This window comes from Podarcis tiliguerta (genome assembly GCF_965153285.1).
Source record: "Podarcis tiliguerta genome assembly, chromosome: 6".
In the NCBI taxonomy this organism is placed as follows: Eukaryota; Metazoa; Chordata; class Lepidosauria; order Squamata; family Lacertidae; genus Podarcis; species Podarcis tiliguerta.
This window is the reverse complement of record NC_139539.1, coordinates 59,867,659-59,881,229: the sequence shown is the minus strand read 5'-3', so window position 1 is coordinate 59,881,229 and position 13,571 is coordinate 59,867,659. Positions and strand designations below refer to the sequence as shown.

The following is a 13,571-nucleotide window of genomic DNA, read 5'->3' as shown; positions in this document are numbered from 1 at the left end:
CCTTATTGCTCATTCCTAATTTTTGGCCATTTATAAACAAGTTAAAAAACACCAATCCAAATCATGATCCTATTCTTATATCCCTTCTTTGTAAGAACTCTCCATTTATTCCTACTCTCTGCTTCCTGTTCTGTAGACACTTACTGGTTCCTAACAGGACCTGTCATTTCCCCCTAACTGCTTATGAGTCTTTGATGGACACTGATGCACCAGATAAGCTCAGTATAAACTTAATATTGGATTTGCCCTCCCCATAGCAATGGTCACAACTTTGGCGGAGAAGCCATTGCATGAAATTCTTTAAGTCTAACATCAGGCGGGGGGTGCAGTGGTGCATCAACGCCACCACAGAACAGTGCAATAAGAGGGTACCCCTTAGAGGAGTCTAGTTGGAAGTCTCTGTCCAAAAGCTTAGGTGTACGGCAGATGGGCCACAGAGCTTTCTTCAGTGGCTTGGGAGGGTCATCCGTGTAGACCTGTGTCTTGGGGAGGACTCATTAATCCTAGTCTTGACTCTATCATGTGCCTGTCCTCTACCAGCCCTCCAATGCCTAAGCCAAATTCAACCTACACCTGGAATTAGTTGTGGCCTAATTTTAAATTCCAGAACATTGCCCTGTCCTGTTTGTTCAGGGCCACTGCATCAACTGAAATGCCCTCTGTGCACCAGATAAGCTCAATATAAACTTAAAATTGGATTGTGGTGTAAGCTGACAGGCCTTGCTTGAATCAGTATCTGAGCAAGCAAACAGCAGAGCAGTGGGAGCTGAAAGTGTTGGCAGCAGGGGTGCCAACTTGAATAAAATAGGGGGGGGGCCAGGTAAGGCCTGCCCTGCATAATAGAACACATGGCGCAGTACACACACCCCATTATTATTTCCTCTGCACCTGATGTCAAGTGGATGCAGCTTGGCAGAAATAGTCTTATGGGCTAAATTGGGGCTGGGGGGCCTAATTAGATCTGCAGCTGGAAGTTCATTACCCCTGGCAAAATGACTTGCTAGCGATAGGGGTAGCAATGTGTAAACTTCCTGTGGGTTTTGGGAGGTTATTGGTTTGTTTTAGTTTTATTATATATTATATATTATGTATTCTCATTTTCTGTTGTGAACCATCCTAGGATCTTTGGATGAAGGGTGGGATACTACACACACACACACACACACACACACACCATACAATATCTAATGGATATGCTCAAAGTGTTAACATCTCAAAGATCTCTAAAAGGTTAGTTAGACAAGACTTACCTCTTGCAGAACCCATGCTGTTTCTCCTTCAGCAAGACTTATTCTTCTATATGCTTGGCAATCCTAGCTATAACAATGCTTTCCACCAGTTTTCCCATGACAGACATTAATTTCTCTCATGGATGGATGCCCTATGGATCAGCTGATTTGGCAGTTTTTATTTCATCAATAAAGTCTAGAATTTCATCTCTTGTCACCACTGTTTATTTCAGTTCCCAAGATTCCATTCCTTAGAAAGTTAGCTAAAGCACAGGGATCTCTTACATTGTTTGCGGTGAAGATTGAATTCTTTGCATCTATGCAATCTTCTTTTCCTCCTTTAGCATGTCTTTGACTCCTTTGTCATCCAACAGTTGAACCGCCTCTCTAGCTGCTTTCCTCCTTTAATGTATTCAATATTATTTATTGTTGATCTTTTTTTAAAAAAATATTTTTATTAAACAATTTCAACATAACAAATTATCAGGCCAAATAGTCAATTACATCATTCCCCCCCTTTTTTCCTCCCCCCCCCAAGGACTTCCATCAGCTCCCCTCTGATTTCTTTGCACATCTTGTTCTCTGCATGTTATAAAACTGTACATATCCTTGCCTTATTTATTATGTGTTCAACTAATAAATTTGTGGATGTTTATTCAAAACCTGCGAAGGAGTCCAGATCATTTTGTCGTCTTTTTAGGTAATTTGTAAAATTATTTATTGTTGATCTTAATGCTTTAATGATGTGGTCCTTGAATTATTAATTTGCATCTTGGATTGTCTGCCTGATACTTTTTTCGTGTGTGTGTGTGTGTGTGTGGCAAAGTTTGCATTCCTGCATTCCTATATTACTCTTGGGCCCAGTATTGCCACCCACAGGAATTGCATGAAGGAGTCTGCCCTATGGGGATTTCTAGTTTGCTTGACTCAACATCACTGAGGTACAGAGCAACACCATCTCCAGTGTGCCCTTCCCTATCCACTGTATAGTGTTCGTATCTCATACCATGCCTACCACATTTCCATTGTGCTCTCTGTATCCATGCTCTCCTTTAATACCAAGCACTCCAGTCCATCCATCTTTATTCTAGCCAATCTCTAGCATGAGCATATAAACACCTATGCCAGCTCTCTTTTTCCAAATGCCTCTGGCATATGCCTTTCACCTTATGGCATTTGGTATCATCCTCTCACATTTCGACAATCAAACATTTTCACCCACATCTCTTAGGGATGTTTTATCCTGAGCCAATACTTCTCAGCTCCTGTAGGCTTTCCCCAATCAGTTCAAAAGCCGCTTTTCTACTTCTTTAGTTTAGGCACCAAAAGTCTCGTCCTAGCCTTAATCTATGTACTCTTTAGAATGGAGGGGAGGAACTGATAAAAGTGCACACAGCCTGGTTTATTACAGCTCAGGTGAGCAAGCTTATGCCAGTTTACAATTCTCATGCCCCAACTGGGTTAAACTCAGTTTCTTTACTTGGTCTTAACCCAATATATATTCCACATATTAAGACTGTCATAAAAATAGTCATGCTAAATATGGCTTATTGTTGTATTAATTCTCACCACCCAAAGCCAGAACAAATAAAATGTTTTCACATTGCTTCCAAAAGATGGCAAACTCAGGTTTTGGCTACTCTTCAAAAATTTAAGTTAATTTTTGTGGATGAGCCATTGCAAATATTGCTCTGTGAATTCATTCTATGGTCTCCTCACATACATGCTATAATCAACTGGACCCTCTTGGTATATCTTAGACATTGTGAAATGAGGGGTTAATATTTAAAATATCATGGATTTTAGCTATCAAGGGCTCTGTAGGTCAAGTCCATCACCTGCAGGAAGGATAGCACAGGCAATGGATGCCACAGACAATGCACTGATTATATTATTCACAAGACTGAGAATGAGGTGGACCTGCTCATTATAGAACAGGTGCAGTTTTTGCAGAGTCTTCATGACCAGTTGTACACAAACATGCAGCAATAGTACAGGTTTAAGATTATGAATGCATGATTGACCATTTCAGACCCAAATCCCAGATAAAAGGCCACAGCCAGCTTTGCAATCACAGAAAGCTGCAGTTTTGAAAGTGGAGCGAAGAAACTTTGATGTGAGGCATCATCTTCATATTGCACTCTGATGTTTGTCTTTATGCACAGAAATGTCTAGGAATATTAGAGCGTGTTTTTTGGATCAGGCCACCTCTGTTAAGTCCCCTGCTTATGTATGAAACTGTACAGAAAGGCAAAGGCTGAAGATTTGTGATAGATTCTCGAAAAGATAACCACAATAATCCAAAATGAGGAACAGATTCTTGGTTTTAAAAATGATGAGATAAATCAAGCCATCCATGTATCAACGTGTAGTGCAAGATTGAATCTTTTCTACAAGGACCAAGAGAATACCATTTCCTACCTATGATAGCTTAAGGCAAGATAGAATAAACACAGCTGTATATCCATTCTTCTTGCTCATTCTGTGGCATCACATGCTGACAGACCTGCATACAAAAAGCAGAAAAAGGAAATAACAATTTGAAGAGAAAAATGATTTATATTGTGCAAGGACTATGGAAAGTGTTGATAGTTACCTAGCATATATTAACACACACACACACCATTTATTTTTCTTGATTTGAATGTTTATCCCACACTTCCCCTATAACTAGTTATAGATTTGCATCTATGTTTTGACTTTTGTAAATACACTAGAGATTTACCTCTAGAATTCTACATAATTACCATATTTTTGAGGAAGCATTGGGAACTGCTGGGGGGAGAAGGAAATCAGCAAAAAATCACCCCATCCCTCCATTAGTGACACTTCCAACTAGAGCAAAAGCACAAGGAGGACCAAGTGGATTCCACCCACTGAGGATTACTGGTCAAGCATCCTTTCTCCATTATTACACATTGTGAAAACCCTGATCTACTATTGTGAAAAGCCTAGACTTTTGGTTAATGAAAAACATAACTGTTCTACAATATGTGACAAGCCATTCAAAATATACCTCTGCAGCTGCAATGTGTGAAATGGTGGGCTGTGCACTGCATGCTGCCTCAATGCTCATATGCATGTATTTAAGTGGATGTGCACTATGAGTAATATGCATTCGTTCCCACAAAGTGACTGAACTCTAGTGACTCCGTGAAGGGAGCGAAAGTCTGAAAAATGACAAGTCTGGCAACTTGTGCTAACAAAATTTCAAAAAGGGAACCCTCAAGGCAAAAGCAGGGAGAATGCTTTATCAAGTATAGTTACCAAAAATTCAGTACTATACCTGGGAACCAGTGACAGCTGGGTCATATGTAATAGGGAAACAGAACAGAAAAAGCCACAGGCATAGACACTAGAGGCAGTTTCTCCATCAGCTGTTCTTGTACCAAAACATCCACATTTAGAGAACAGTTTGGGGGTTTACTTTGGAGAGCAGTTCACTGGGGAAAACACTGAAAATTGTTATTGTGAGATCCATGTGTATAACTCTGGATCTAAGATGTCGTGAAATGAAGTTTATCCTGTACTTTGAAAGCATTGTGCAAACTTGTAGAACAGGAAAACAAATCTATCAATAGCATGAAATAAATACATATTTGGCTATGATGAATGCCAATACCCAGCCATGGACACAAAATGTATTTTCAAAGTCTAGTGTTGTCTAGATTTTCCTAAAAATTTACTTTTCTTCTTTTCACGTGTTCAAGTCTACAAGAAAATGTTTTTAAAGAACAGGACATAAATGGTTGTGTATAACGTTTTGTTTACAGCGTATTACTGCACAGCTTTAAACAGCATCAGTTTTGTCCCTGGTTTGTTTGTGGTATTGTTTTATTACATTTTTCATGCTGTTGTAAACTGCATGAAAAATGTAATAAAACATGTAAACTGCCCTTTGGACCCTGACAGGTCAAAAGGCAGAATATCTTAAATAATCTTAAATAAATAGATGCAATTACCATCATGGAGTTGGATGCCACTTCAACGGCAAAAGTGTTGAGCCCTCTATTACTGACACAGTTTCTACTTTGCTCATTGTTGAGGTGAATTACTGTTTTGCTTTCAGACTGTTAAGAGAAAAGGAACTTTAGCATAAACACATTCAGAGTAGTATCAATCCATGGGATTAATATTAATGACACTACAAGAAAAAACAAGACCATTAAGAAATTATCTAAATACTGTCCATTGAAAAGATCATAAACCTAGTATTATCTATGGGAGCTCTGCTTTTAACTCAAGCTATACAGGGCAGTGATTTTCAACCCCCTTGAGGCCCAGGGCCCATCTTTAAATTCAACCAGCAATATCAGATCAACTTATTTTTGTTTTGCTTCTTAAAAACTATGTATGGCTTTTTATGTCCCTATCTCTAGCCTTAAAAAACCCAGTAAGAAAAATAAAATAGTGGTTTTGACAGTGGTTTGTTCCAGTTGTGTCATGGTCTTTCGCCGGCAGTTCAGTACTGCCAAAGGCTGGTTTGGGAGTTGACTGGCCAAGGAAATCATGAATGTTTGTGAATGTCATCATTGTGTTTATAGGCCAATAATTCTCAGGCTCCAGGGCTTATTAGTGGGCATCTGTGTATTTTTGAAGAGATAGAAACTCACTGCAACAGCTTAAGAGGAAAGCAAGGTTGAACTTTAAATTAAAAGTTGCTTGATTCCTCAGCGGTGCAGTGGCTGAAACAGAAATATCCAGGCATTAAACCATGTCATGCCAGGCAACCTGCATGGTGGTCATAATGGCCCTGAATAACCAACAAGCATTATTATCATCAATATTGTTTGTTACATTTACTTCCCACCTTCCCTCCAAGGAGCTAAGGACAGCATACATGGTTATCCTCCACTCCATTTTCTACATATGTTCTTCACATCAACAGATTTAAAATAAAAAATGGAGCAGATTTATAGTCTAAGGTGGGATTGTTGGCAACTAAGTGGTTAAAGCTGTTGTAGAGGGAAATATAGACAAGAGGACCTTTGTTATTTGGACTACTCAGGTTTAAACGGATTGCCATTTGTTATAGCATGTTTTAGTAAACAAAGTGCTTAGAAATATTTTATTATGGTAAGCATATTTTATCGTACGCAGAAGGTCCTTAAATTTCATTTGTAATGAACACTACAGAAAGTTTGGTCTATTTGCTTTTATCTGTTACTGAGCTAATGTGATATTGATTAGCCTGGATAAATAATTAAGTATAGAGTACACTGAAGACTAGCTGTTTGCTATTTTCCTTTTTTCATTTCTTAATATTTCATTGCTTATTTGGAATGGAATTCGTCGGCAATAAAATGTTTCACTAATATGGATACTGAATATATGAAAACTTGTAATGAGTTGAAATAAACCTAGTAAAGATAAATGGCAAAATATACAATGGAAATGCCCAATATACTAACTTTTCTAGTTCCTGAATATATACACAGAAATCAGGAAGGAGAAATGAAGAGTGTTCATTAGGCCAATTCACACGATCCATTTGATCCTTAAATTCAAACCTGTTCCCTTTCTTTGCTGTAAACCTAGTATAAATCTGGATATGGTGAACTGGTCATTAGGCAGGCTCCCCACCACCCAAGTCCAGGTTGACAGCATGCTGACAACGATCATCAAAGGGGAAAGCCTATCACAGGTTTGCTGACAATCTAGGCTACAAGTGGGGAACTTACCCTGCATCCTACCCAACTTTGAGATGTAGCTGGCGTCAATCACCTGACAACATTAAGATGTTAGGCAACAACTTGAGAAGAGATCACCTATGAAATCCATTTACAAGTGGTTTCAGTAACAAGCTGTTCTGCAAAGGGACTTCCAATTGATGCCTCTCTGGGCCCATCAGCTGACTGGAGCTGATTAGTAAACAGGCAAGAACACCCAATTGGCTCCACTGGAGTGCCCATGCAGCTCTGACCTTGCCATCGCCCTGCCCCACCTTTATCCTGTAAACAGCAGTGACACAGTCAGGAAGGCAGCAACATAGCACTGTCCCATTGACCTAGTCACACCTCATTTCCTGGCTTTGCTTGGTCAGAATTTACTGCTTACTGCATGTCTGGCTTCAACGTGAGAGTCCAGCTCAAGTCATTGACAACAAAGACCCTGAACGAGAAGGGTTAGATTGGTCCCAGTCTGACTGTGATAAGTCAATGGTAAAAATACAAAAAAAAATGTAAGGAAATGCTTATGTAAGGGCTGTTCCTGTTATATATATTTCATACAATACCTTGTTTCCAATAACAGATGTGATCCGTGTATCACTTTTATAAGTGTAAATAACTATATTTTCACTGGCATCCATCGGCTTAGCATCTCCTTTATTAGCCACGCTCATACAAATGGCTGTCTTAAGTTGCTCACCACCTGCTTCCAGACAAACAGGTTGAATCCTGGGTTTGCATTTTTCTGCATAGACGCGAATGGAAAAGGGGCATGCCTATAAAGAAGGGGGGTATGATATTGTAGATATCATATTTTGATCTATTCAATGAAACCAAATTTAAATTTTTGGGTAGGGGAATCTGAAAATGATCCTAGATCTGTTCTATTTGATGACCTAAAACTGCAAGATAGGCACAGCAATTGGTTTTAAAAGCCTTGAAAGCTCCTTCCCTGGTTAGTATAAGCTATGATTGTGACAATGCTACATAATGCTCCACTACAGTTAATGCTAACAATGGAGCAGGGAGCAGCCTGCTGTGCTCCCCTGATGACTGAAATGGACCTTGATCTTATTTCCAAGCTATAATTGGGAACTACTTATCCTTACATGGCCATGGACAATATCTGAAGAGGTGGCATATGCATATGCATGCCAGAGAATATTCTGAGCTTCAGTTTTCGCATCATCTGAAAAGCTTAATAGGATCTTAATAGACCACAAGCTTAACATGAGTCAACAGTGTGATGCAGCAACAAGGAAAGCTAATGCTATTCTAGGTTGCATCAACAGAAGCACAGTGTTTCGATCAAGGGAAATAATAGTACAACTCTATTCTGCCTTGGTCAGATTACACCTGGAATACGGTGTGCAGCTCTGGGTGCCACAATTGAAGGAGGATATTGACAAGCTGGAACTTGTGCAGAGGAAGGTGACTAAGGGTTTGAAAATCAAGCCTTATGAGGGCCAGCTGAGGGAGTTTCAGGGAGCCTGGGAAAGGGAAGCTGAGATGAGATATGATAACCATCTTCAAATATCCAAAGGACTATCACATGGAAGATGGAGCAAGCTTGTTTTCTCCTGCTTCAGAGGGTAGGACCTGAACCAATGGCTTCAAGTTACAAGAAAGGAGATTCTGAATAAACATCAGAAAGAACTTTCTGACAGCAAAAGTTGTTCAACAGTGGAAGGGACCACCTTGGAAGTTGGTGGACTCTCCTTCATTGGTGGTTTTTAAAGCAGAGATTGGAGGGGCACCTGTCATGGATGCTTTAGTTGAGATTCCTTCATTTCAGGGTGTTGGACTAGATGACCCTTGGGGTCCATCCCAACTCTTCAATTCTATGATTCTATGATAATGTGCAAAGCTTGAAGCACATACTTACATTACAACTTTGTAACTGGTTCAACCTAAGATCAGCCCAATGCAGCAAAAACATTACAATTGCACATTGTGGCTACTTCCCCCTCACCTTGCCCAACATTTACCATACCTCAGTCAGTTCCAATGCTTTGTTGTAGCCCATTGACTGCAATGTCATCCAGAGGCTGCTAAGATCCCTGCCTTGTTGACTGGCTTCCATGAGATTCAGATCCATAAATCCCTGTCTTGTGAGTTCATTGTTCTTCATATCAAAATTCTCTATTTAATAAGAAAACATAAGGCAAATATTTTCACAGGCTACAGTGGAAACGATCAAAATTGCCTGTATTCAGGAGAAACAAACATTGGATTTCATCCCTTGGCCCTTCCCATCCCTCTTTTCCTTCTGTTGTTTGCCACCCTAGCTTTTCTCTTCCTTCCTTTCTTCACATTGTCTCCTACTGTAAGCTCCTTTAGGCAGGCCTGTGTCTTTTTGATTTGTGAAACTCTGTGAAGAACCGGCACTTTGATGGCAATGTTTGCATCAGCAGTGGAGAACCTATGGCCCTCCTAATATTGTTGGATTGCAACTCCCATCATCCCCAGCCATCAAGGAAATAATAAGGGAAGACAGGAGCTGTCGTATATACCAGATTCCCCAGTCCTAGTATATATATTTCAGTAATTATAAAGATTTTGCATCCTTGTGTTTCAGAAAATTTGTTATGAAATGTATACATGACAAAGTTATTTTTTTGTCTTCACTGAAAACTCAACATGCAAGAAATGACAAATTTAATGAGTTTCTCTTGAAATTATTTGAGGCAGTGGGTGGAGTTTTATCAGCAAATCAATAAAAACCTTGGCCACAAATTGTGGTTCATTGTATGGTCTCTTATGGCTTTCTTCTTCCCAGGGCAAGCAGGGAAGAGCAAATTGGCCAATGTAGGAATACTCTACAGGCCAAGATGGGCACATTTATGGTAAACTATTAACTATGATATACTGTGATGCATGAAAGAGGCTAATGCCCAATCCCAATTTTTGGAAACAGCAAACTAGATCAGTAGTAACCTCAATTTCTTCAGCAACAAGAATAAACAAAATATTGGCTCTTAAATCAGTGGAAGACAAGGTATTGCAAAGTAAATGAATACAGTATATAAACAATGTCTACAGTCTTCTGCCGTGTATAATTGTGGAGCGGGAACCAAATGGCAATCCTTGGTATGAGAATTGGATTGATACAAGAATGCCACTATTTTTATCTATGAAATTACCATTCACTTTCATCACTGAGAGAGGCTTTTATGTTATGGATGCTGTGAGCTCATATCTTAGATAAGTTTGATTTTTGAGAAGTAATATGGTTCCAATAATATTCAGCAAATTCTTCTAGCAATTTTTTGCTAGAAAACCAGGTCATCAAGCAAATACAAAATTAAAATGTTCTTAAAGCACAGAATATTTAAAAATGGATTTCTCATCTTCATTACAATGCTAATTCTTTACTATGTATTATTTAAAAGAGATTACCAAATGAATAAATCTAAGGGTTCAGGTGCTATTATAAACTGCTTGAACTTTGTTCTCAAGATTTATGAGGTTCATCTGAACCCTCCAGCTGATTAATTGCCAAGTAATCTATTCACAGCTTTTGCTGTTGCTTCCTTTTGACGGGCCGGCTAATCTCTTCTAAGTATTGTTGCTGTGTTTGTTCCAGAAAATGTAAGAATTAATGAGGAAGGGATATACATTCCCTTGTTCTCTGACTTGTGTCCCCTACTCTCAAATATATAAGAAACCAAATGCACAAAATGCAAAGCCAAAGTTGAGAACTTTATGTCTGCCCAAAGGCTTGGGCATGGCCAGTGAGATTTTTATAATTCCCTTCTTTGAGCAACAGATTTTGAGATCTTCATGGAAGTCCCCTCAATTTCAATTTCCCTTGGGCATATGGAATTAGTCACATGGTCCTTTGGACTGAAGCCATCATATAAAGGATGTCTGAATTTGTGCTCCTTAATGAAAACATAAAAAGCTCTAAAGATTTTACAGAGTAATATGAAACTGGATCTGTCAAATGCTGAATATTTTAGCCGGAATTAACAAAGCACCGCAGCCTTTAAAATGTCTGTTTAAGCTGATGCAAGTCTACTGGTACACCTCATTAATTCCAGTTTCTATTTTGTGCTGTAATAATAACGAAGTTTCTCATAAGCATTAATGAATTTACCTTCATATCATCCATGTGCGAGATCATTTATTCTTAGCATGCAATTCCTAATTTGTGATACTGAAGGCCAAATAAGAAGTGACAATAAATTGAACTATGTCTGTGGATTATGAATAGTTGAATGCTTAGATGAAAGTCTCAGAAGGCATGCATGGTCATAGTTTTCTCAAACGTATTTACAATCTAAAAATTCAAAACTGAGAACATACAGCACTCTGGGTGAGTAAGGGCTAATTCAATTCTCTTCCATGTCTGGAAATGCAATTCCTGCCATGCATGAACTCATTACGCACTTCCCAACATTAAGGAGAATGAGGTGGCATGCATTTGTGCACACATGCTGAACAGACATAGTTTTCAATGCGGTTACGTGAACCTCCTGAAATTTTATTTGCAATGAAATATATCTACATATATAGGAACATTTATGCAGCCAGATTTTTCTAAAGGCATGAACACATTATAAAACTTTTTTAAAAAATGCAGTTGACATGAATGAATGAATGATTATGATGACCAAGCAGCCAGCATAACATGGGCCCTTTCATGCAATCACAAATCTATTCTGCCTCCCTTCCCCCTTTGAGTGCCAATATCTAAATATTCTTTTTTATGTAATAGAACCTGTGTAGCTCATTTGGTTAGAGCGCAGTGCTGCTAATGCCAAGGTTGCAGGTTTGATTCCTACATGGGACAACTGAATATTCCCTCATTGCAGAGGGTCCCTTCAAACTCTGCAATTCTATGATTCCACCCATTTTCTTTCTAAAAGTGGAAGATACTTCAGCACTGGATTTCAAAACATGGTGGACACTAGTAGCAGGACATTTATGTGGAGGAGGATGGTAGGTTATATGAATTCTCATTTTAACATGGAAAGCTCTTGTCTCTATACCAGTCTAGAAGTAATTTAAAATAAAAAAGATTTACAAAATAATGCAGGAAATGTGCTGGGAAGTATTTTGGTGAAGTCATGTATGTTAATCAACTGGTGCCTTTGACACAAAACCATATTTCTCCAGAGTCTGGAGTGGTGGCACAACAGATTTGACTCTTACCTTTGTACAGTAGATTACATTCCAGCCATGCAAAAGTAAGAGGTTTATTCTCTCTCTCTCTCCATTCATACAAGCAAGGGGCATTATCACAATTCAAGCCAAACAACAACAGTTTAGGAGGGTGCAAAACAAATTCAGTAAGGGGGTGCGATCTGTGTAGGAAGCAAGGTCTGAGGAGTCTGAGGGCCACATTTGGTCCCTGGACCTGTGCTTTTCTACTCCTGCTCTGCACTGCAGAATATGTGCAGGAAAACATCACATTTTCCCATTAACAAAATATTGCTGCTTGAATGCTGGGGAAATGAAAAAGAAACATTACCTTAGGGCAAAGACATTTAGATCCCCTGCAACAAATGAATAACAACTGTACATTTACTGTGCAATAAAATGACCATCTGGAATGCCCCCCACAACTGACATGAGACTTACTGAAGCTGCAAGAGTAGAAGCCATGAGGAGATAAAGCAGTGGAGGGTTTGCCCCCTTTTTTTGTTATTCTCCAACATAACCCCCTATTAGGGACATCTTACAGTCTGACCTCAGGCAAGAGCAAAATAAAGCAAAAGGAAATGGGAGAGCTAGCAGGGAGACTGAAAATGACAGTCAGGGGACTGAAGGAGCTGCCTTTGATATTACAGAGATGCAAGCTAAAAGAAGAAAGAGGAAAGAAATGAATTTATGAAGTAATAGAAAGACCTTGTAACAACAGCACAAAGCAATAAGGGCGGGAAAGATGCCAAAGCAATGTATGTCACACAGAGCTTAAGATAGTGAATTCTAAGATATATTTTCATTAGAAAAATAACGTTGCCCGTGAATACACCCAAACTACATTAACCGTTAACAAACTATATTGTTCCTTCCATGTAGCCTCATGCTAATGAACTGTGAATCTATGTAATCAGCATTTCTATTTAATCATATGATTATGTGAATAATGTTGCCAAAGGCATTCAGATAAATGACACTGCACTTGGGCATAGAGAGGTTAAATTTGCATATAGATAATTTCAGTGTTACCTTTGCATATGGCCCAAGCTTCTTCATCACACTTTTCTCCACTAGTTCTCATTTCAAAGAAGTTGTTCTCTTCCAGGCTGAGAAAGCCATTCCCATCCAAATCAATCATTTCAAATATTTCTGATAAGGCTGCTCTGAAAGGTTGAAGAGAAAAAGCAGCTCAACAGATTGTCTGCTTCCTTCATTTCATCCCTTGGACTCACTCATCGGTTCATTTCAGAAGACTGATTTCTTTGGGAGACAATTTTTTCAGCAACATATGTTTGTTAAAATGTGAAAGGCCTAAATTTCACAAAAGCTGGCCTGCCTTACCGGAACTCTTTGGTAGCTGTGACTTCTCCATCTCCATGTACAAGTTTGGCTTCTCTTCTAATTTGCTTTTTTGATTTTCTGAATCTACAGCCTGTGGTGAAAGGAATTACCCAATAGACACCACCTTCAAGTTCCCCTCTCCAACCAAAAACCTACCACAAAGGAAAAAGATAGATGCAGGATG

General features: G+C 39.0%; 2 protein-coding genes across 11 annotated transcripts in view; one reads left to right on the top strand and one right to left on the bottom strand.

Annotated features, from left to right (window-relative positions):
- Positions 1–13,571, top strand: part of ITGB3BP (integrin subunit beta 3 binding protein) — an 83,076-nt gene that overhangs the window by 15,606 nt on the left and 53,899 nt on the right. The gene's annotated exons all lie outside the window — the stretch shown is intronic.
- Positions 1–13,571, bottom strand: part of EFCAB7 (EF-hand calcium binding domain 7) — a 54,088-nt gene that overhangs the window by 21,862 nt on the left and 18,655 nt on the right. For 3 of the 9 annotated variants that reach the window (XM_083448070.1, XM_083448072.1, XM_083448067.1), the window contains 7 exons: positions 13,388–13,539; positions 13,076–13,209; positions 8,892–9,040; positions 7,465–7,674; positions 5,192–5,299; positions 3,651–3,735; positions 1,441–1,631 (listed from right to left, as the gene is read on the bottom strand). In XM_083448070.1, the coding sequence (XP_083304196.1) occupies positions 3,661–3,735; positions 5,192–5,299; positions 7,465–7,674; positions 8,892–9,040; positions 13,076–13,209; positions 13,388–13,539 (828 nt within the window). In that variant the 3' untranslated portion in view covers positions 1,441–1,631; positions 3,651–3,660. Of the gene's footprint in view, positions 1–1,440; positions 1,664–3,099; positions 3,736–5,191; positions 5,300–7,464; positions 7,675–8,891; positions 9,041–13,075; positions 13,210–13,387; positions 13,540–13,571 lie in introns of those variants that run through there. The other 6 variants (XR_014513010.1, XR_014513011.1, XM_083448071.1 and 3 more) reach the window with 4 other exon arrangements.